At 37.6% G+C, this 21,648-nt stretch overlaps 1 protein-coding gene across 1 annotated transcript; it reads left to right on the top strand.

The window, feature by feature from the left end:
- The first annotated feature begins 270 nt into the window (after positions 1-270).
- LOC120581724 (cyclin-dependent kinases regulatory subunit 2-like) lies at positions 271-564 on the top strand. Its single transcript, XM_039836787.1, has one exon. The coding sequence runs from the start codon at positions 271-273 to the stop codon at positions 508-510; it is 240 nt and encodes a 79-aa protein (XP_039692721.1). The 3' UTR covers positions 511-564.
- The last annotated feature ends 21,084 nt before the right edge of the window (positions 565-21,648 follow it).

Genomic DNA, 21,648 nt, shown 5'->3' with positions numbered 1-21,648 from the left:
TTTTAAAAAAAAGTTCAAACAAGAGTTAAATTTAGTAAATAAGAAAAAAACCAGATGGACAATCATGTTATTCATATACGTTATGTTAAGTATTCCTTATGCTGACATTCCTAACCATATTTAAATGCTTTCAAAAGTTGTATAATAGCTGATTTCAGTAAGAAATGCAATACTTGAGACGTTGCCTTGGTTTGACTCAGACTGTTTGTCTGCTGTGCCCGTTCTTTTTGCCCGGTCGCTGCACCTCGGTGCTGCCCGCCTGTCAGCAGGATGGCCTACAAACAGATCTACTACTCAGACAAGTACTGTGATGAGCAATATGAGTACTGGCATGTCATGTTACCCAGAGAACTTTCCAGACAAGTACCCCAAACCCATCTGATGTCTGAAGAGGAATGGAGGAGACTTGATGTCCAACAGAATCTAGGCTGGGTTCATTACATGATTCATGAGCCAGAACCACATATTCTTCTCTTTAGACAACCTCTTCCAAAAGATCAACAAAAATAAAGTGTATCTGGGGATCATCAGTTAAATCTTTTTCAAATTTAATGTATATGTGTTTATAAGGTAGTATTCACGGAATACTTGAAAAATGTACGAATTGTTCATCCATATCTGTGCATGAGCTCTATTCTTCACAGCAACAGAGCTCAGTTAAATGCAGCTGCAAGTAGGTTACTGTGAGGTGTTTAAGATAAAATTTTGTCTAGTCAACTTTTCTCTTAATGTAAGTGCCTATTTGAGTTTACCTGTTACTTTCGTTAAATAAAGTTTGTATGTTGCAATTTAAAAGAAAGAAAGAGACAGAGAGAGAGAGAGAGAAAGGATAGAAAAGAAAGAAATGCCATACTTAATTCGATTACCAGTATTCTACAATAAACATTTATTATAGTGTTCCTGAACATGGGGTTTTAAAAATTAACTTTACTTTTTCACATCTTTTTAAAGATTTTTACTAAAATATAGCTAAAATATACTATTATATTAGTTTTAGGAGTACACTATATTTATTCAACATTTATATACCTAAAGAAGTGATCATCATGATAAGTCTAGCAACCATCTGACACCATACAGTGCTACCACAGTATTATTGACTATATTCCCTACGCTGTATGTGAGTGACTTTTGTTTTACACACAAAGGTCTTAACCTCATTCCCCTTCACCTTTCCTCCACTTAAGAAATTTTTTCAATTACAGTTGACATTCAATATTTTATATTAGTTTCAGGTGTACAGCGGATAGACATGTATATAACTTACAAGGTGATCCCCCTCACTGGTACGCACCTGGCACCATACAGAGTTATTACCATATCATTGACTATATTCCCCATGATGTACTTTACATCCCATTGACTATTTTGTAACTTCCAATTTGTACTTCTGAGTCCCCACCCCCAACTGCCTCCCATCTTGCAACCAACGGCTTGTCCCCTGCATCTATGTGTCAGTTTCTGTTTTCTTTTTTTACTTTGTTCTACAAAGTCCACATATAAATGAGGTCATATGATATTTGTCTTTCTCCATCTGACTTACTTTACTTAGCATAATATCTTCCAGGTCCATTCATGTTATCGCAAATGATAAGGTTTCATTCTATTTAATTGTTATTTACAATGTTTTTTGGGGGGGGTATTTCTTTGAGAATAAAATTTGAGTTCTCAAAAGTTAATGTTGAATTACTAAAAAAGAGAATGGAGATCAAGTAATCCTAAATATGTTACATAGTCAGAGGTATCATTTTTAATTTATGAGCAGAGATGTGGAATGTGACAAAGTACTTGATTAAAAATATTCCATGAATCACAAGTAAAAGGAAGACCATGAAGCCACTATTGCGCATTAGAAACTATTGGATTCATTTGCACAACTCAATGTCAAGAAATTTGAAAGTCAGATGATATGCAAAAACGTATTGAGCAATATTGACTCAAGTATGATAGAAAGTCTAAACAGAACAGGAGCCATCGAAGAAAGAGATTTATAAAGAAATAAACCAATGAAGCACCATTATTAGAGAGTTTAACAGGTCATGACTACCTTATTCTAAATATTATATAATTCAGTTCTCCTTACTCAGTTCAAGAGCATTGTGGAATTACCACTGTGTGCATCTGTGTGTGTGTGTGTGAAATGTTTTTGATTCATTCGACCACTGATGGGCACTTAGGTTGATTTCATATCTTGGCAATGTGAATAATGTTGCAATGGTCATTGGAGTGCATATATATTTTATTGAGTTGGTGTTTTTGCTTTCTTTGGATAAATACCCAGAAATGGAATGGCTGGATCATATCATATATCTATCTATAATTTCTTGAGGAAACCCCATACCGTTTTTCATAATGGCTACACTAATTAAATCTCTACCAACAGTGCACAAGAGTTCATTTTTTTCCACATCCACACCAACATGTATTACCTCTTGTGTTGATGACAGCCATTCTAACAGTTGTGAAGTGGTATCTCCTTGTGGTTTTGATTTGCATTTCCCTGATAATGTGTGACATGAGTGCCTTTTCAGGTACCTCGTGGCCATCATCTGTATGTCTTATTTGGAATAATGTCTATTTCTTCATTTTTAATCAGATTGTTTTGGGATTTTATTGAGTTATATGAGTTCCTTATGTATTTTAAATTTTAATTCCTTATCCAATATATGATTTGCAAGTTTTCTCCATTCTATAAGTTGTCTTTTCTTTTTGTTGATTATTTGTTATACAAAGCTATTAAATCTGATGTCACATTTGTTAATTTTTGCTTTTGTTGTTTGTGCTTTTGGTGTCGTGTCCAAAAAATTTATTGCCAAGACCACAGCTGAGGAATTTGTTCCTTATGTTTCTTCCAGGAGTTTTACGATATGAGTTCATTTGTTCAAGTGTTCGATTCATTTTCAGTCATTTTTTTGTCAGTCGTGTGAGATAGGGGTCCAATTTCCTTTTTCTCCATGTGTTTATTCTTCACGTGCTTATTCGGGTTTAACCAGTCATTAAAGAGGCTATCCTTTCCACATGGTTGTTCTTGGCTCTCTTGTCAAATATTAGTTGACTGTTTATGTGGGCATTTAATTCTGGGCTCTCTATTTTGTTCCATTTGTCTGTGTCTATTTTGATGCCATACTGTTTTGATTACTGTAGCTTTGTAGTATAGTTTGAAATCAAGAAGTGTTATACCTCCAGTTTTGTTCTTTCTAAGTATAACGTTGGCTATTTAGGTCTTTTGTGGTTTCATACAAATTTTAGGATTTTTTCCTATTTCTGTGGAGACTGCCATTAGATTTTTCATAAGCATTACCTTGAATCTACAGATGGCATTGAGTAGCAAGACATTTAAACAATATTATTTTTCCAAGCTATGACTACAGGATGTCTTTCCATTTGTTTATGTCTTCAGTTTCTTTCATCAATGGACTGTAGCAGTCGACGTACATATTTTCACCTTCTTGGTTAAATTTATACCTATTTTATTGGTTTTAATGCTATTGTGAATGGGATAATTTTTTTCCAGATGTTTTACTGAGTGTATAAAATGCAAGTGATTTTTTAATGTTTCTTTTATATCTTGACTTTATCTAATTTGATGATGAGTTACACCAGCTTATTGGTTGAGTCCTTTGTATTTTCTATATGCAAAACTGTATTATCTGTGAATAATGACAGTTTTACGTTGTCTGATTTGGGTGACTGTCCATTTTTCTTCTTGCCTCATTGCTCAGTGCAATATCTGATGGTGGGGCAAAGGTGTAATGGCCACCATAACAAGAAAGTATCTTAAGATGGACAAATGAAGCAGGCAGTTCCATAGAATACAACAGAATTTATTATGAGGTAGTTTACTCATGAAAAAGTTTGATTGAAGCAGAAGAGACGACCTAGCAATCCTGTGCAGATTATTCTCTGCAAAAGACTCTAGTTACTGTACTGTTTGTATAATATAACAGGTACAAATGATTGTCAAGACAAAGGGACAAAAAATGCAGTAGCACCAGAGGCCATACATCCTGGTGGTCGGTACTGTCACAGTTTGATATTCATCTTGGTTGTCTTCCTAGCCATTACTAATAAAAGTATTGAGGTTACACTATAAGGAACAGAGATCATCAGCAACTAGAAGGCTTTGCTGTGCTAAGGACAGTGAGGTGGGTCAAAGGTCATAGGATGAAAGGACAGAAAGGTGGAGACGGTATTGTTCACATTGATGCCTATACACTCCACCTCCGACATCTTGGTGGCCCATATGATCTTATCTGCCTATTGTCCACAGGTTCCCTGGGGCCAGACATTAGGAGGTGGCCTGTGTGAAAATGGCAGTAACAGCAGCAACTAGAGCAGAGGGAGCCACCAGCCGTAAGATAACCCCAACATGGCTGAAACTCATTTCCCAGGAGGAGAAGCAATCTGACACTTAAGCAAATCAGCAAAAGAATCTGACCACCTTCACTTATAGCGATTTTCCATATGGGGTAGGAGGTCAGTAATGTGAGTCATACGAAGGAGTATAAGTGCCATATTCTTGTTTAGTGAGGGCACAGGTCCCACCTTCTGTTTCAATGAGAATATTTGAAGACATCTAATTTTGAGAAGCCTCTTTTCTTACTGAAGCAGTTTCTTGGTTCAGCAAAATAAACGGTTTGTCTGGAATCACCACTGAAGGCAGTTACTGTGAACTTAGCCACAGCTTGGATTTCTAGCCTGGCACTGACCTGGCCCACTTGGGTGGGAAGATGGGACCAGGCCATTCCCACCAGACAGACTGTGAGTCCACCTGGACTTTGGAGCAAGTAAGGTGGGAGGGCTTCCTGGTAAGGTCTCATGAATTTCATTTGTAAGGTAGGAAAGTCCAGTGTATAGTGGCCAGTCCGTCCACAAGGGAGATATGGCCAAAACTTTTGCCACGTACCCAGATTCCTTCTTTGGGGGCATCAAGGCATCAATCTTTAAAGATTTGTTCTCTGCCTGTCCAATCAGTGTCTGCAGACTTATGAATTATTCCATAGTAGTGGAGGAAGCTACACAATGTGTCTACGCCTACTTCTGGTGTGGCTCATCCACTCTGCCAAACATAGCAAATACGGCCAATCTTGGGTAATCAGCACTCACCCATCCTAGGGCACCTCAAATGTGACACGAAGTGGGGAACTCAGAAGATACACTGTTATGTCATAAACGTAGTTTTCAGTCAGTTCAAAATTAAAGATGAATTATTCTCCCTGGTCCTGGGGGTGAATATCCACAGTTCTCATTGGAAGATATTGAGGGGCTGCCATGACCAAGGCGCTCCTTCCCTGCTGGGCCTGGGCCACAAATGGTGAGCCAGCAGGCATACTTGTTTTGTGATTGTGCCTAAATTTCAGTCCCTGGGGTAAAGGTGTCCCAACACACATGGATACTGGTTCTCAGAAGAAGTTACCTAAGGCAAGGAACACCAATGTTCAGCAATCATTTGGTGGGGGAAGTGCTTCTGGAGTCACCACAACAAAATGAGTTTCATGCTTATTATAAAATAGTAGGCACCCTGTGGATCTGGAAGGAGGTACATGTCAGGCACATGGACTCAGAGTGAGGAAGATGCACAAATGATGAGCAATATAAGAATGACAACAAGGACCTGGCCAGAAAGCTCACTACAAAGCTGTTTACTACAGGCTGTGTCTGTTGTCCACACACAATGGGATTGGGTTCGGGCTCCAGAACTGACAAGACTTTACCTAAAAAAAAATCTACACTCAATGAAAAGTATGCTACATAACCTGGGGATTGGAGAGAGAAAGTAAGATATCTCACTGCAAACCGCACACCTAATTTACTACAAAGCTAGTCACTGGCCTCGGTGACTACAACAGTTAGGTTTCTACTTAGGAAGTTAGTACCCTACCTGCCTCACTAACCACACTTAGGTTTCTACTTAGGTAGTGAGTAGTCTGCCTGCCTCCCTGCCTGCCCACAATTAGGTTTCACTCAGATAGTTGCCTGCCTGTCTCTCTGCCTGCCCACCATTTGGTTTCTACTTAGGTAGTAAGTCCTGCTAGACTAATGCCTGCCCTTACTTAGGTTTCCATATAGTAGTTAGTAGCCTCCTTTCTTCCTCAGGAAGCTGGCTTGTATAACTGTTTCTCAACCTGTCACTTTTGGAGATGTTCTGATTTAACATAGGTGGTAAGGGTCAGCTTGAGGCTGGCTCTCATGTCGCTGGGGACATGATAAGTTTACCTGAAAAGGACAATGACAGGGGTGAGACAAGTTAGTGCTCTCAGAGGCTAAGTTCCTTTGTTTTAGCCCCTTTCTCTCCCGGGGCTCAGCACTTCATAACACAGATGACGATGGCAACATATGACAACTTAGGTATCAAGCACTGTTCTTGGTACTTCATGTAATATCTCTGTTATTCTTAGTTTAACTGTGTGTGGTTTGAGAGAAGGAAACTGAGGCATGGCCAGATCAAGTCACCTACCCAAATGTACAAAACTCATAAATGGTAGAGCAGGGATTGAAACTCCCTCGTTTTGTACAGACAGCTGCCTGTGATGTGTTCTCCCATTTTGCCTGCTCGCCCTTGTGGGTGGCAGATAAGCCTGGCTCTGCTGTTTCTTCTGGCTTTACTGCAGGAGTGGGCCTGGTGGCCTGCCTGGACAAGGACACTGGTATGGAGAGGAACTGGTATCCTGACAGCCATGGTGCACTCTCAATGCTCCAGGCTGGATTCCCGAGGCAGCCTCAGAGTCCCGTGTAGAAAATGGGACAGCTGTTGACACTGATGTGTAAAGACTCTCTGACATTCCCTCCAGAGGTCTCTCTGATAGGCCTCTGGTCCACAGTCCTGGGATAATAACTAGGAAACAAGGCACATGGTCTTGTAAGAACTTCTTTCTCTCTTCTCTCCTTTCGTTATATTTTTCCCTCCCTCACTGACAGCTCTTGCCCTGGGTGGGACTCTGTAATTACTATGTGAGTCTAATGAGAGCTTCTGATAATATAAGGGACTGTGGAAGTCTATTTGTCTCATATTTGAAGCTGAATTTTACAGTAAAATTTATTTTAATTTCTTTCTTCACATGAGCAGTCATTGGAGTCCTCTGGGGAGTGATATCTGATCATCTCCCCCAAGGCTCCTGGCTACGCTGGGTCAGAGCCACAAGGACTGGCTGCCCTGTTAGTCCAGCAGAGTCATACTGATTCTTAGATGTAGTGGGCATCATCGACTTCTTGGCACATGGTCACTAGGGACAAAGCTGGCGCCATTAATCTATCCAGGGAGACAATGTCTGGTACCCTTGTTCTTGCCTCTCCCTTCTGTCTCTTGCTCTGACTCTGACACTCTGTCCTGCAGTCTCAGTCTGTCTCTATTACTCTATGACCTTTAACCCCTGTGCATTTAAGCATCTGCCCTCTCCCCTTGCATCCCCAATCTCTCCATGTCCCCATGCCCCCTGCACTCCATATTGTGTTTATACTTCCTTTTCCCTGTGCTTTCACACAGAGAAAAAGCAGTTTGTGGAGTGCCCCACAAACACTCCACAGCTTCCTGCCATACCCCTCACCCTACAAAGGCAATGTTCACAGCACTTTTTAAATAACTCCTGGTGCACTCACCATCTTGATTTGGAAGGAACATAAAAGGAGCACAAGGTCCCGTGTTTCAGTCATCCTGAGGTTGGAGGCACTGCTATTCGTCCATATAAGAACATGTTTGCATTATAGTTGTGAAGTGTGCTCCTATGAACGTGAGTGGGACTGTGTGAGTTCGTATGTGTTGCCATCAGTGTGAATGTGAGTTGAATTGGTAGTAAGTGTGTAGATGGGGGTACTTGTGATAGAGAAGTTTGAGTGTGGGGGGATGTGTGTGCTTGTATGAGTGTGCATGCATACGAGTGTTCATGTGTGTGTGTGACATAAGTATGATTGGTCCACCATTACAGCTCTGATCCCTGACCTAGAAATCCAGGAAAACTAGATGGTGAAGCAGGATCAAACTCTGGAATTGTTCATGGAAATATCAAGAACTGGTTTGTTCACATATTTTATATTTCTTCATTTATGCAATAGTAATGAGTGCTCAATCGATAAAAAAAAATTCGAAGAATTATAGAGGATTCTGGTAATTCTTCAACGTTCTTAAACTCAGTAAAAAATAGAATTATCAAATATTTAGAAAAGGGTGGACACCACCTATTAAAACTTCTAATGATGGTGTTTCATTGATTTCTTTATAATCTGTCTTCTATAGTTCCTGTTCTGTTTAGACTTCCTATCACACTCAGATCAATATTGCTAAATTATATTTTCCTACAAAAATTCCACATCATTTTCCATTGGCTTGAGTTGTGCAAATGAATCCAATAGTTTCTAATGCACATTAGTGGCTTTATGGTCTTCCTTTTATTTGTGTCTCATGGACTATCTTTAACCAAATACTTCATCAGATTCCACGTCTGCTTGTAAATTAAGAGGTGGTGCCTCTCTGTGGTCTGCACATTCATGAAGAATTCATTCTTAGGCATAAGAACAACTCAGTGAGGCAGAGAAATCAGTGAGAAAATGAGCCAGTCTATCACCTGTCGGGCCTCAGTGTTTCCTGCTTCTTCTGAGATCCTGCCTGCCTCCAAGGATCATGGGAAAGGATGAGCCTGTCCTAAATTGGCAAAGATCTCTTGGGAGATGCCAATGAGGAGGTTCTAACTGTATTCAATTGTTACCAACTGGGACTTTTTCCCGCATAACCTTCCTAGGTTCCCAAGCCTGCACTGTCATTGCCACTATAATACAATGACAATTGTACTTAAAAAGGAGGTAAGGTCACAGGACCACTATCCTGATTTCAGGCTCTGGCTGCCTCCCTTTTACACAGGCGATGGTGGCTGCAACCTGCACACAGAGTTCTCCCTCCCAGAAGCAGAAACTCATCACGTTGTTTCTGTTTCAGGCTGAGGGACAGAGTTTGCAAGGGAAGGAGGCATATCAGAGTCTGGATAAGGGGACACGTCAGTAAAAGGAATCCTCTCGCATGTTGCACAGAAATGGAGAAAATTCTGGAGCCATGAGCTGAGCTGGTAGAGAGAAATGGGCCTTCTAGACCCACAGCGATCCTGATGGATCTTCATGTCATTTATTGTAGACCTTACAAACAGTATTTGTTGGTGTTTAACCTAAGTGATAATGAAATATGATTTTAAGATGCACAAACCCATTTTTATAGTCCTCCATATGTCTTACAGAAATCACAGATGAACTTTTCTGGATTATCAAAAAGCAGCCTGTTATATGTCTATTCTTGTAATATGGAGGAGTGTGGGTCCACTGGAATCACGTGATCCTTTGCAAAAACAGTGTGTCTGAAACAATTTACAAAAATGTGTTTCCTCTAACTATGGGTTACTTTTGATGACCTTAAAAGTGTTAATATGGCATCTCTGACGGAAATATCCATGGCCTGATGACTACCGTGACATGGTTTTCCCTCTTGAAGTTAGGAAAAGGGCATTCGCAGAAAGGTAGCATTGTATTTGTATATTTCAGACAGTAACTCTCAGGCTCAAACTCATCCTGTGCTATTTTCTCTAGTTCAGAACATTTTAATATTAAGCCCAAGCTCCATGTACATTTCTCTACAATGTCATCCCATGGACAAGATTTCACAAATGTCACCTGGTATGACAGACTGTTTCATAATGGGAAATTACTTTCATTTACTGTGATGCTGCACTTGTGATCCTGGCATGAAAGCAAACGAGTCTTTCTCAATATTGAGTCAGTCTTGTGGTCATTACTCCAAGTTGGCCATGGGACAGATCCCTATACTATTACCCTGCTGTAGTTCACCTAATTTACCAGGAACTCTAAATCTTTCTTCATAGTTGACGTTGACCTATGAACATTTATACAGAAAAAGAAACTTGTGAAAAAAATTCTAATAAAATGCTATCCATTTAAAATAAAATGGCAAGGTATAAGAAGCAAAACCGAACTTGGATCTGAGTTATTTGAAAATCCAGCTGTCTTGACGTATCAGTGTAGCAAAGTGGTTAAGAGCACTGTCCTTGCTACAAGCCTAGCCACTCTGCTCGGAGCAGTGTGTGCATTTTGATATTTGGACCAACATTCTGTGCCTAACTTATTTTACTATGAACAATGAAAATCACGTAAGTGTCTATATCAAGGGTTGTGAAGATTTCAATATTCTATTTATAGTATTCAACCCAGTGATTCATATAAACTATTTAAAGGTTAATGCAGTCATGATTGGAAGCCTCTTAACAAAAGAAGCCCTCAATTGTAATAAATATTTTTGAATAGGAACTATAATGCAAAAAATCGGCCTTCAGTTGCCGTGCTTCATGTTAACCTGCTGCATCTGTCCATGCAGTACTCTGGGCCTGAAGGTAAATGTCAGTCATCTGGAACATACCACAATGGCCTCCAGACACTGCACAGTAGGGATGGTGTTTATTTTCCAGGATATCTTAAGAATCCTGGGGAACTTCTCCCTTCTTCACCATTATGTCTCCCCATTGGTCACTGGGTACAGGTTGAGTCCATGGATTTGATTCTAAAACACCTGACCACATCCAACTCCTCAGTCGCTCTATCTATCCCCAGACAATGGCAGGCTTTGGGTTGAGACACTTCCTTGATGACTTGGATGCATACTTGTCTTCCATGGCCACAGCATGGGCAGGGGTGTCTCTACGGGCACCATCTGCCTCCTGAGTGACTTCTAGGTGGGGTGATGGAGGTTGGAGCCCATGAAACAAAAACCTCATTTATATGTCTCTGATGAGCCCTTCAATTGATTATACAGTAAAAGGCCTAATGTAAATGATTGAACAACATGATAGATCCTTTTTCTTGGGAAAAGATGTGACCATGGAGAGGGTGCGTGGAAACTTTGAGAGGGAAATTAATTCTGCCAACAGCCTGAATGGGCCTGGAAATGGATTCTCCCTTAGCAGCTGCAGATAAGCACGATGCCTGATGAAACCTAGATTTTGACTTTCTGAGACATTAAGCAGAGCCCCATCAAACCTGCTGGAATTCTGATGTGTGAATTGGAGAATAGTAGTTAGTGGCTGCTAAATACATGGTAATTTGTTATGACAGTGATAGAAAGCTGCTACGCATAACAAATTTAATTCCAAAATGATAAAAATTATAAAACATACAGGTAGAAAATTAAATTTAAAGTTAAAATTTCCATTATTTATCCTCCAATCAATAATAGTTCAATCTCCACATGTAAGTCTTCATCAGCTTCAGGTGTACCCTCCTTTTAAGCAATTTCAGAGTGTATCTGAGATTGCATAACACACAGACCAACTGCTGAAAGATTTGGGTATGGTTCAACATTTATATAAAAATACTGTCATAAAGAACTGTCAAATTGCTTTCCTTAACCAAGGATACATAAAGGTGAGGTTTTCACACCAGTAGAAACAGATCCTATGTATTCCCTAAATCATGACATCATATTCCATGGTTGTTATGAATTAACACCATTACTGACATACTCCCTTTTTACACATTTACATGATTAAACATGTCTTTCTCCTACTATGCCTTATCATGGGAAGTGCATCTTTGATTTGTGCACGTGTCAATCATCTGGGTGATATAGGAAATGAGATTGTTGAACCATCATGATTTTGCATTCTGACCTTGAATGCACAACTGCTAAGTCACTCTTGCAAATGAATAAAAATGTAATATGCCAACTGTGTCTCCATAGTTAAAGTAATTAAACAGGCCAGTACTCTGAGGTGGCTCTAATGTTTTATAGCCTATGTTGGCAAACCACAACTTACTTCACAAAGTACCGGAATTGCAAACAGCCAAATAGGCTTTCTAAATATAAGGAAACTGCTTAACTTATAGCCAATCAAATACTATCCTTGTCTAACTTCTGCTTCTCCTCTATAAAATCCTCCCCCTGCCCTTGCAGGTGGAGCCTCCTAACCAACTTCGATTTGGCACTGCCTGATTTGAATATGCAGCTCAAAATAACACAGGCGAATTTACATGTCAGTTTAACTTTTGACACCACACAGTGCCACCTTTTATTTTGAGCATTTTTTCTCATCTAGCACCTCAACATCTCATCTGGATGCAGCATGGCCTGAGGACTCAGTGTGACATCTCTCCCACATCTCCCTACTCCACACTCAAACATGCCCAGAAGACAGCAGCACACTCTGCCCTCCTGTGACCAGACTTCACTCTTCCTAATCTCTCAGCATAGCACCTGCACTGTTAGTTTCCAACCAAATGCTTACATTTGCTGAAAATAGCTGCTCACCTTCCCTGGCACACCATGGAAATAATGTGAGTTTCTTCTTAGGAGAGAAATAGCTGAGTGTACTGTGGATCCAATGTTGCAGCTGCCCAAGAGACTCATTTTTCTTTTGCATGACTTAGCGTGCTGAGAGAATAGCAGTACAGTGTGAATGCACTGAGGTGGCTGCTAAGAAAAAAGGTGACTAACTATTCAAACACCAGGGAGCCTGCAATACTGAAAACAGACATGAGGTAAAGGAATATATCATGGGCTTCTTAAAAACACACACACACACACACACACATTTAAAATTGGGAATTTGCACATGCGCGCTCACGCGCACACACACAGACACAGAGTACACATTCCCAGAAGTGTTCTAACAAGCCTTAGACCTTCTCGCACAGCTGCCTGTTATTTGCGTTCTCCTGTACAAAGCAAGTTAACAAAGCCTAGAAGTGTGGCTGTTTCTTCTTCCATAACACAAATCACAAAGCATACAGAAAAACAAATACTTAGTCCAATCAGAGGAACAAAATAAACCAGAAGAAATGGGCCCTAAATTAATGGAGATCTATTAGATACCTGAAAAAAATTCAAAATAACCACTTTAAAGATTCTCAATAGAAAAAGCAACTATGTAAGATCAGGAAAACTATGCATTACCAAAATGAAAATGCAAAAAGACAGAAAGAATGAAAAAGAACTAAAACAGAAATTGTGAGCTGAATATAAAAATACACTAGACTCTTCAACAATAGCCTTGGCGAAACATAAGAAAGATTCAGACAACTCAAACACAGTTCATTTCAAATGATCAATTCAGGGAAGCAAAAATAAAATGTGGAAAAAGGAAAACAGCACCAGAGACTCATGGGACACCAATAAGTGGGCCAATATGCATATTAAATAGACCCCAGCAGGAAAAGAGAGTGAAATGGGGCACACAGCTTATATCAAAAATTAATGGCTTAAAATTCTTGCATTTGAATACAAATTCAAGCAGCTCACTGAACTCTAAGTAGGATGGATGTAAAAACAACAGAGAGAAACATAATTAAACTTTCCAAAATCACAAACAAAAAGTGAATCTGGAAAGCAGGAAAAAAAATGTTTTAAGCAACTTGTCATGTACAAAAGAGCTCCTTTACAAGTCTCAGAGAGTTTTTCAGCGAAAGCCTTACAGGAAGAAGAGTGTGAGATACAATATTCAAAGTGCGGAAAGAGCAAATAATATCCATCCCAAATACTATATCTGGCAAAACTGTCCTTCGACAATGGAAAGATGAAGACTTTTCCTGATGAAAAATCCCAAGAAGTTCCTCACCATTAGACCTGTGAGGAGAAGGCAGCGGAGAGGAGAAGGAGGAGGGGGAGGGAGAAGATGGGGAGGAGAAGGCTAAACAAAATCCTGCTAGTTGAAATAAAGGTATTCTAAACAATAACACAAAACCATGTGGAAATATAAAGCTCTCTCATAAATGAATATACACAAATATAGAAATCAGTATTGTAATGACATAACACAAATCACTCATATTTCTCCTACAAATTTTAGAAAATAAAAGCATTTAAATCATAAATCTATGTTTTAAGATACACAATATAAAACTAGAATATGTGATACTAATAAGATAAAGTGGGTGCAGGATTGAGATATTACATAGTAGAGATTTTACATGTAATTGATGCTGTTAATATATTCTTATAGCTTTCAGCTATAAGTAACCTGCATAATAACCAGGAAAAAACCTATAGTAGACAAACAAAAAGGAAGTAAAAAATCAAAGCCTGTCACTACTAATAGAAACACAATGAAAAACAGAGGAAAAGTGGGAGAAAATAGTTATAAAATGACAAAAAACAATTCTGAAATAATGATACTAGTCCCACCCTTTCAAAAATTACTTTAAATGTAAACAGATGGAACTCCCCCAGTCAAAAAACATGGATTAAAAGACATGGCTGAATAGATTAAAAAATTAAATCCAACTACCTTCTGTCTACAAGAGACTCACTTTGGATGTGAGGACACACATGAAATGTAACTAAAAGGATGGAGAAATACATTCCATAGAAATGGTAATCAATAAAGGATATGGGTGGTCATATTAATATCAGACAAATACACAGTGTCAAAAAGAGTCAAAACACAAAGGACATTTTAGAATGATGAAAGGATGAATTCGACAGGAAGCTATAACAATTATATTATAAATATGGATGCACTTAACATTAGGGCTCTAAAATATATGAAGTTGGCAAGACAGAATTAAAATGAAATAGATGAAGTACAGCACAGGGAATGTAATCAATCATACTGTAAGAACTATGTACAGTGCGGGGGGTACTAATTGAAGGGATCACTTCATAAATTATATAAATGTCCAACAAATGTGCTGTACACTTGAGACTAACATAAAATATTGAATGTCAAAAATAATTGAAAAATAAAAACAAAAAAGAAATAGAAAGTCATGTAATAGTAGGAGATGTCAATACCCCAATTCCAGCTAGATAAAAACAAGATCAATTAGAAGAGGCCTGAACAACACTATATATTAATTAGTTAAAACACAATCCATTTCACTGAACTAGAATACATAGTCTTCTCAATCACACATGGAACATTCTCCTGTTCAGACAACCTGTTAGTCTATGAAACAAGTCTTAACAAATTTAATAAGATGGAAATCATCCAGATATAATTTCTGACCACATTGGAATGGAACCAAGAATCAACAGCAGATGGAAACTTAATAATTCCACAAATAGCTGTATATTGAACACACTCTTGAATAACTATTGGGTCGAAAAGGAATCAAGAGGAAATCAGAAAATACCTTGAGACAAATGAAATGCAATATACCAACACTTATGGGACTGAGAGAAAATAGTACTAAGAGGGAATTTTATAGAGATAAGCACTTACGACAAAAATAAAACTTAAAATGAATAAGATAATATTACACTTCAAGAAAAAAATAAAAGAAGATCAATCTAAGCCCAAAGTTAGCAGGAGTAAGGAAATTTAAAGGGAGAGCAGAAATAAACAAAATCGAAAATAGCAGAAATAGAAATACATCAGTGAAGATTTGTGTCTTAAAAGAGAAACAGAATTGACAAACCCTTATCTAATTAAGAATTACAAAGAAAACTAAAATCAGAAGTGAAAGCAGAGATGTTATAATATCATAGAAATAAAATAATTATGAGGCTACTATGAACAATTATATGACAACAAATTGCATGCCTAGGATAAATTCATTAATTTTTATAAAAATACAACCTACTTAGAATTTACAGGGAGAAATTTAAAAAAAAAAACCTGCAGGTGACCTAAAACTAGTAGATAAATCAAAACAGTAATAATTTTTAAAAACTCCCAACGAAGTATACCCTTGACTAGATGAATTCACTGAATAATTCTAGCAACATTTAAAGAACATCAAAAAGACAACTATTTGTGGAATTATTAATTTTCCATGAACATTTCCAATGGTTAAAGAGTAAAAAATTATTAAAACAATTTTTTGAGGTCAGCATTACCCAATATCAAAGCCAAAGGCACCATAAATAAAGAAACCTACAAATAAAAATCTGTGATGAATACTGATGTACAAGTTCTCAATAAAATACCAGAAACCTAGATTCAAAAGCACATTAAAAGAATTACAGACCACAAACAAGTGGAAATCAAGGGTGTTTTAACATATGGAATTCAGAAAATGTAAGACTACACTAACAGAATGAAGGTCAAACCACATGATATTATCAAATGATGGAGAAAAACAAATTGATGATATTCAACACCATTTCATGATAAAAACACCAAACTAGGATTTAAAAAAAAAAAAAAACTACATTAATTAACATCATACCCCATAGTGGAAGACTGAAATTTTTCCTCTATAATCAAGGAAAAGACAAGGATGCCTACTCTAACCACTTTAATTCAACATTATAGTGGATATCTTAGCAAGAATAATTAGACAGGGGAAAAAAAAATAAAAGGCATCTAAATCAAAAAGGAAGAATTAAAATGAGTTCTGGGAATAAATTTAACCAAGGATGGGAAAGGCCTCTATTCTGAAATCTATAAGAAATAATGATGAAAGAAAATGAAAATGACACAAATATATGAAAGGATATACCACATTCATGGGTGGGAAAATTTAATATGATTAAAATGTTTATACTATCCGAAGCAATTTAAAGTTCAATGTAGATTCTGGGAAAACATGGCAGAGTGAAAGATGTCCTCAGATCTCTCCCCTTGAAACAACAGTAAGCTGAACATCTAAAATTCAACAAAAGATACCCAAACTGTACACCAACAGTCTGAGTATGGGATTTGCGCATAAGAGCTACCACAGGTCAGAACCCCAGGTGTCGGAGGTGGACTGGGACAAATAAAGAAGCTGCTTCTTGCAGCCTCTGGAGCTCCCTGGAGGAGGAGGAGGAGGAGGAGGGGGAGGAGAGAAGGTGCATCGACTTCCCTGAACAGCCTGGCAGCAGGGCTCAGACACCAGGGCAAAAAGCAGAGAAGTGGGACTGGACAGCAGAGGAACAACAGTTGATTTCTACTGGCCCTGGTTGCAAAACTGAGGCTTGCTGCAGCTCCCAAGCCCCAACTCAGAGGGCCCCTTCCCCCACACCCTCCGAGACTGATCACCATAGAGCCCCAGGGAAATCTGAGCAAACGCTACCAAAACTGATGCTAACACTGACAGAGAATGAAACTGAGAGTAGTGAGTGTAATTAAAACCTACAAGAAAATAAAACACGTTAGACTCTATATAAAGTAGGGATCCAAGAGGCTTAGATGCCACCTACTTAAAACCAAAAGAAAAGTGCCTTCTTTGCAGCAGGCTAAATAGAGGTCTTTATATAATTAATCTTCTTTCTGGAAAAACAACAGAATGCACTTCCATTAATGCCCAGATGGAGAAATAGTCCATTAAACACCATGAACAACCAAGGAGACAAAGCATCTCAGAAACAAAGAGAAAAATCTCCAGAAAATGAGCTTACAGACATAGAAATATGTGACTTAAGGGACAGAGAATTCAGGATGATACTCTGAAAAATCTCAGTGAGTTCCAAAATAAGTCATGTCAACAATTCCAAAAATTGCGAAAAACAGCTAGATGAGCAGAGCAAAGAGATTGAAACCCTCAAAAAGAACTAAATAAAACTTCTGGAGATAAAAAAACACACTGCAAGAGTTGAAAAATGAAATAGTAAGCTTGGGAAATAGAGTCGAAAAAAATGAAGGAAAGGATCAGTGATATTGAAGATAGAAAACTAGAAATAAATCAGAAGGAAGAAGAAAAAAACTGAAGAATAAAAATTAATGAAAGAGAAATACAAGAACTAGCTGATATCAAGAGGAGAGGAAACATAAGACTAATGAGTATTGTCGAAGGCAAGGAAAAGGAGCAGGGTCTAGAAAGCATTTCAGACAAAGAGTTGACGAGAATTTCTCAAATCTAAGGAATGAGCTAGAGCTAAGAATTCAAGAAATCAATAGAACACCTAATTATCTCAACTCAAAAAGACCTTCACCGAGACATATTGTATTAAAGTTATCAAAATTCAATGACAAAGAGAATTCTCAGGGCAGCCAGGGAGAAGAAAACGGTAACATATAAAGAAAAACCCATTAGATTATCATCGGACTTCTCAGCACAGACCTTACAAACCAGAAAGGAATGGAATCAAATATTTAAACTATTAAGTGAAAGGAACTACCAGCCTAGAATAATGTATCCAGCTAAGCTCTTCTTTAGATATGAAGGAGAAATTAAGACCTTTTCAGATACACGAAAATTGAGGGAATTCTCCACTATGAGGCCTGCACTACAGCAAATTCTGAAAGGGGTCAGCTCACCTAAAACAAAATAACAACAACAAAGAATACATAATTAGGAGTGCAGAAGAGTGCAATCCTTACTAAGAACAGAGCATTACAAGCTTAAATAATAAGAAAATTGCTGTAGCAAAGGAGAAATGAACATTCAGCATACATAGAAACAAACTGAGATAACAATGACTGTAAAGGGGAGGATTCAAAGATCCAAATTTGCAAAGGAGAAAGGAGATAAGGCACACAGAAGAAAATGGACAACTGTATATATAACTATCCTTTATATATTTGTAATGGTAACCACACACCAAAGATTCAGAGCTAAAGTATATAACATAAAACAAGAAGAATCAGAGGCAAAACCCACAAAAGCCAACCAAAATAAAGAAAACAGAAACACAAGGACAATGAAGCAATGGAAACACCGAGCAACCAGAAAGCAAAAGATAAAATGGCTATAATAAGATCTCATACTTCAATAATTACCCTAAATGTAAATGGAATGAACTCACCTATAAAAAGGCACAGAGTTGCAGAATGAATCAAAAAACAAAACCCAATCACATGCTGCCTCCAAGAGACACACCTCAGCTCCAAAGACAAATATAGACTCAAATTGAAAGGGTGGAAAATGAAATTTCAAGTAAATGGCATTAAGAGAAAAGCGGGAGTAGTGGTACTAATATCGGACAAAATAGACTTCAGAATAAAAAAGGTAAAGAAAGATACTGAGAGATGCTTCATAATGATAAAGGGAATCATGCACCAGGAACACATAACACTTATTAATATCTATGCTCCCAATCAGGGAGCCCCGAAATATGTAAAGCAATTACTTACAGAACTAAAGAGAGAAACAGACCAAAACACTATCATAGTAGGGGACCTAAATACTCCACTGTAAGATATGGACAGATCATCCAAACAGAAAATCAATAAGGAAATAATATCTTTAAATGACACATTAGACCAACCGGACATAATTGACATTTACAGAGCCTTCCATTCCAAAACAGCTACTTATATTACAAGCTTATTATTTAAGCTTGTAATGCTTGTAATGATTCTGGAGAATGTTCTCTAGTGTACATGGAACATTCTCCAGAATCAACCACATAATGGTTCACAGAGGTAGCCTCAACAAATATAAGAGGGTTGAAATCATACCAACCATATTCGCTGATCATAATGCTTTGAAAGTAGAGATCAACTGCAAAAAGAAATCGAGAAGAACCACAAATACATGGAGATTTAACAACATGCTACTGAAGAACAACTGGATCAAAGAAGAAATAAAAAGAGAGATCAAGAGATACATAGAAATGAATGATAATGATAGTACAACATATCAAAACTTTTAGGACATGGCAAAAGCAGTCATAAGAGGAAAGTGTATATTATTGCAGGCCTATCTCCAAAAACAAGAACAATCCCAAATAAACAACCTAACACTTCATCTTAAAAAACTAGGAAAGGAAAAATAAATGAGGCCTAAAGTCAGCAGAAGGAAAAAAATAATCAAAATTAGAGCAGAAATAAATGAAATTGAAAACAAAACAAAACAAAAAACCAATAGAAAAATAAATACAACAAAGAGCTGGTTCTTTGAGATTAATAAAATTGACAAACTCTTTGTTAGACTCACTAAAGAAAAAAGAGAAAGGACACAGAAAGAAAATCGGGGATGAAAGAGGGGATACTACGACTGACATTGCAGAAATATAAAGGATCATGCAAGAATACTATGAAAAAGTATATAACACCAAATTTAATAACCTAAAAGAAATGGACCAGTACTTAGAAAGATATGACCTTCCTAGACTGAATCAAGAAGATCTGGAAAATCTAAATAGACTGATCAGCAGTATGGAAATTGAAACAATCATCAAAAATCTACCAAAAAGTAAAAGTCTAGGACCAGATGGCTTCACCAGTGAATTCTACCAAACATTCAAAGAAAATTTAATACCTATTCTCCTCAAGTTCTTCCAAAAAATTGAAGAGGAGGCAATACTTCCCAAATCATTTTATGAGGCCAATATTACCCTGATACCAAAACCTGGTAAAGATAACACACACACACACACACACACACACACACACACACACACACACACACACACACAAAATTACAGACCAATATCTCTCATAAACACAGATGCAAAAATCCTAAGAAAGATACCAGCGAACCGAATACAGCAGATATTAAAAAGATTATACACCACAATCAAGTGGGCTTCATCCCAGAGGCACAGGGATGGTACGACATATGCAAATCAACTAATGTGATGCACCACATAAACAAATTAAATAATAAGAATCATATGATCATATCAATGGATGCAGAAAAAGCCTTTGACAAGATACTACATCCATTTATTATCAAAATGCTTCACAAAATCGGTATGGAAGGGAAATACCTTAACGTAATAAAGGCTATCTATGACAAATCCTCAGCCAACATTATACTTAATGGTGAAAAACTAAAAACCTTCCTCTAAGATCAGGAACAAGGCAAGGCTGTCCATTATCGTCACTGCTATTCAATATAACATTAGAGGTCCGAACAAGTGCAGTCAGGCAGGAGAAAGATGTAAAAGGCATCCAAATAGCAAAAGAAGAAATCAAACTGTCACTATTTGCAGATGACATGATTCTCTATATAGAAAACTCTAAAGACTCCACAGGAACACTATTAGAAACAACAAGCAAATACAGTAAAGTCTCTGGATACAAAATCAACATTGAAAAATCCATAGTGCTCCTATATTCTAATAATGAATCATCAGAAAAAGAAGAGGAAAAAATAATTCCTTTTGTAATTGCAACAAAAAGAATGAAATACCTAGGAATAAATTTAATGAAACATGTGAAGGACCTATATAATGAAAAATACAAGACCCTATTAAAAGAAATCAAAGAAGATACAAAGAAATGGAAAGATATTGCATGTTCTTGGATTGTAAGAATCAACATAATTAAAATTACCACATTACCTAAAGCATTATACAGATTTAATGCAATCCCCATCAAAATCCCATCGGCATTTTTTAAAGTAATAGAACGAAAAATCATCAAATTTGTATGGAAGCACAAAAGGCCCAAATTGCCAAAGCCATCCTGAGAAAAAAGAATGAGGCTGGAGGCATCACTCTGCCCGACTTCAAATTATGCTACAAAGCAACAGTAATCAAAACGGCATGGTATTGGCAGCAAAACGGACACACGGACCAGTGGAACAGAATCGAGAGTCCAGAAGTAAACCCATATTTATACGGGCAAATAATTTTTGACAAAAAAGCCAAAAACATACAGTGGAAAAAGAAAAGCCTCTTCAATAAATGGTGCTGGGAAAACCAGAAAGCCACCTGCAAAAGAATGAAACTAGACTGTTGTCTATCACCACATACCAAAATGAACTCAAAATGGATTAAGGACCTGAATATAAGACCTGAAACAATAAAATGCATAGAAGAAAACATAGGAACTAAACTCAAGGACCTTGGAC

Source organism: Pteropus medius, unplaced genomic scaffold (assembly GCF_902729225.1).
Source record: "Pteropus medius unplaced genomic scaffold, Ma_sr-lr_union100, whole genome shotgun sequence".
NCBI classification, from domain to species: domain Eukaryota; kingdom Metazoa; phylum Chordata; class Mammalia; order Chiroptera; family Pteropodidae; genus Pteropus; species Pteropus medius.
The sequence above is the reverse complement of the archived record's forward strand: the minus strand, read 5'-3'. Positions and strand labels throughout refer to the sequence as shown.

Bases quoted from the DNA above. Each gene is read 5' to 3' on its own strand.
- LOC120581724 (XM_039836787.1), top strand. From the start codon at position 271: ATGGCCTACAAACAGATCTACTACTCAGACAAGTACTGTGATGAGCAA.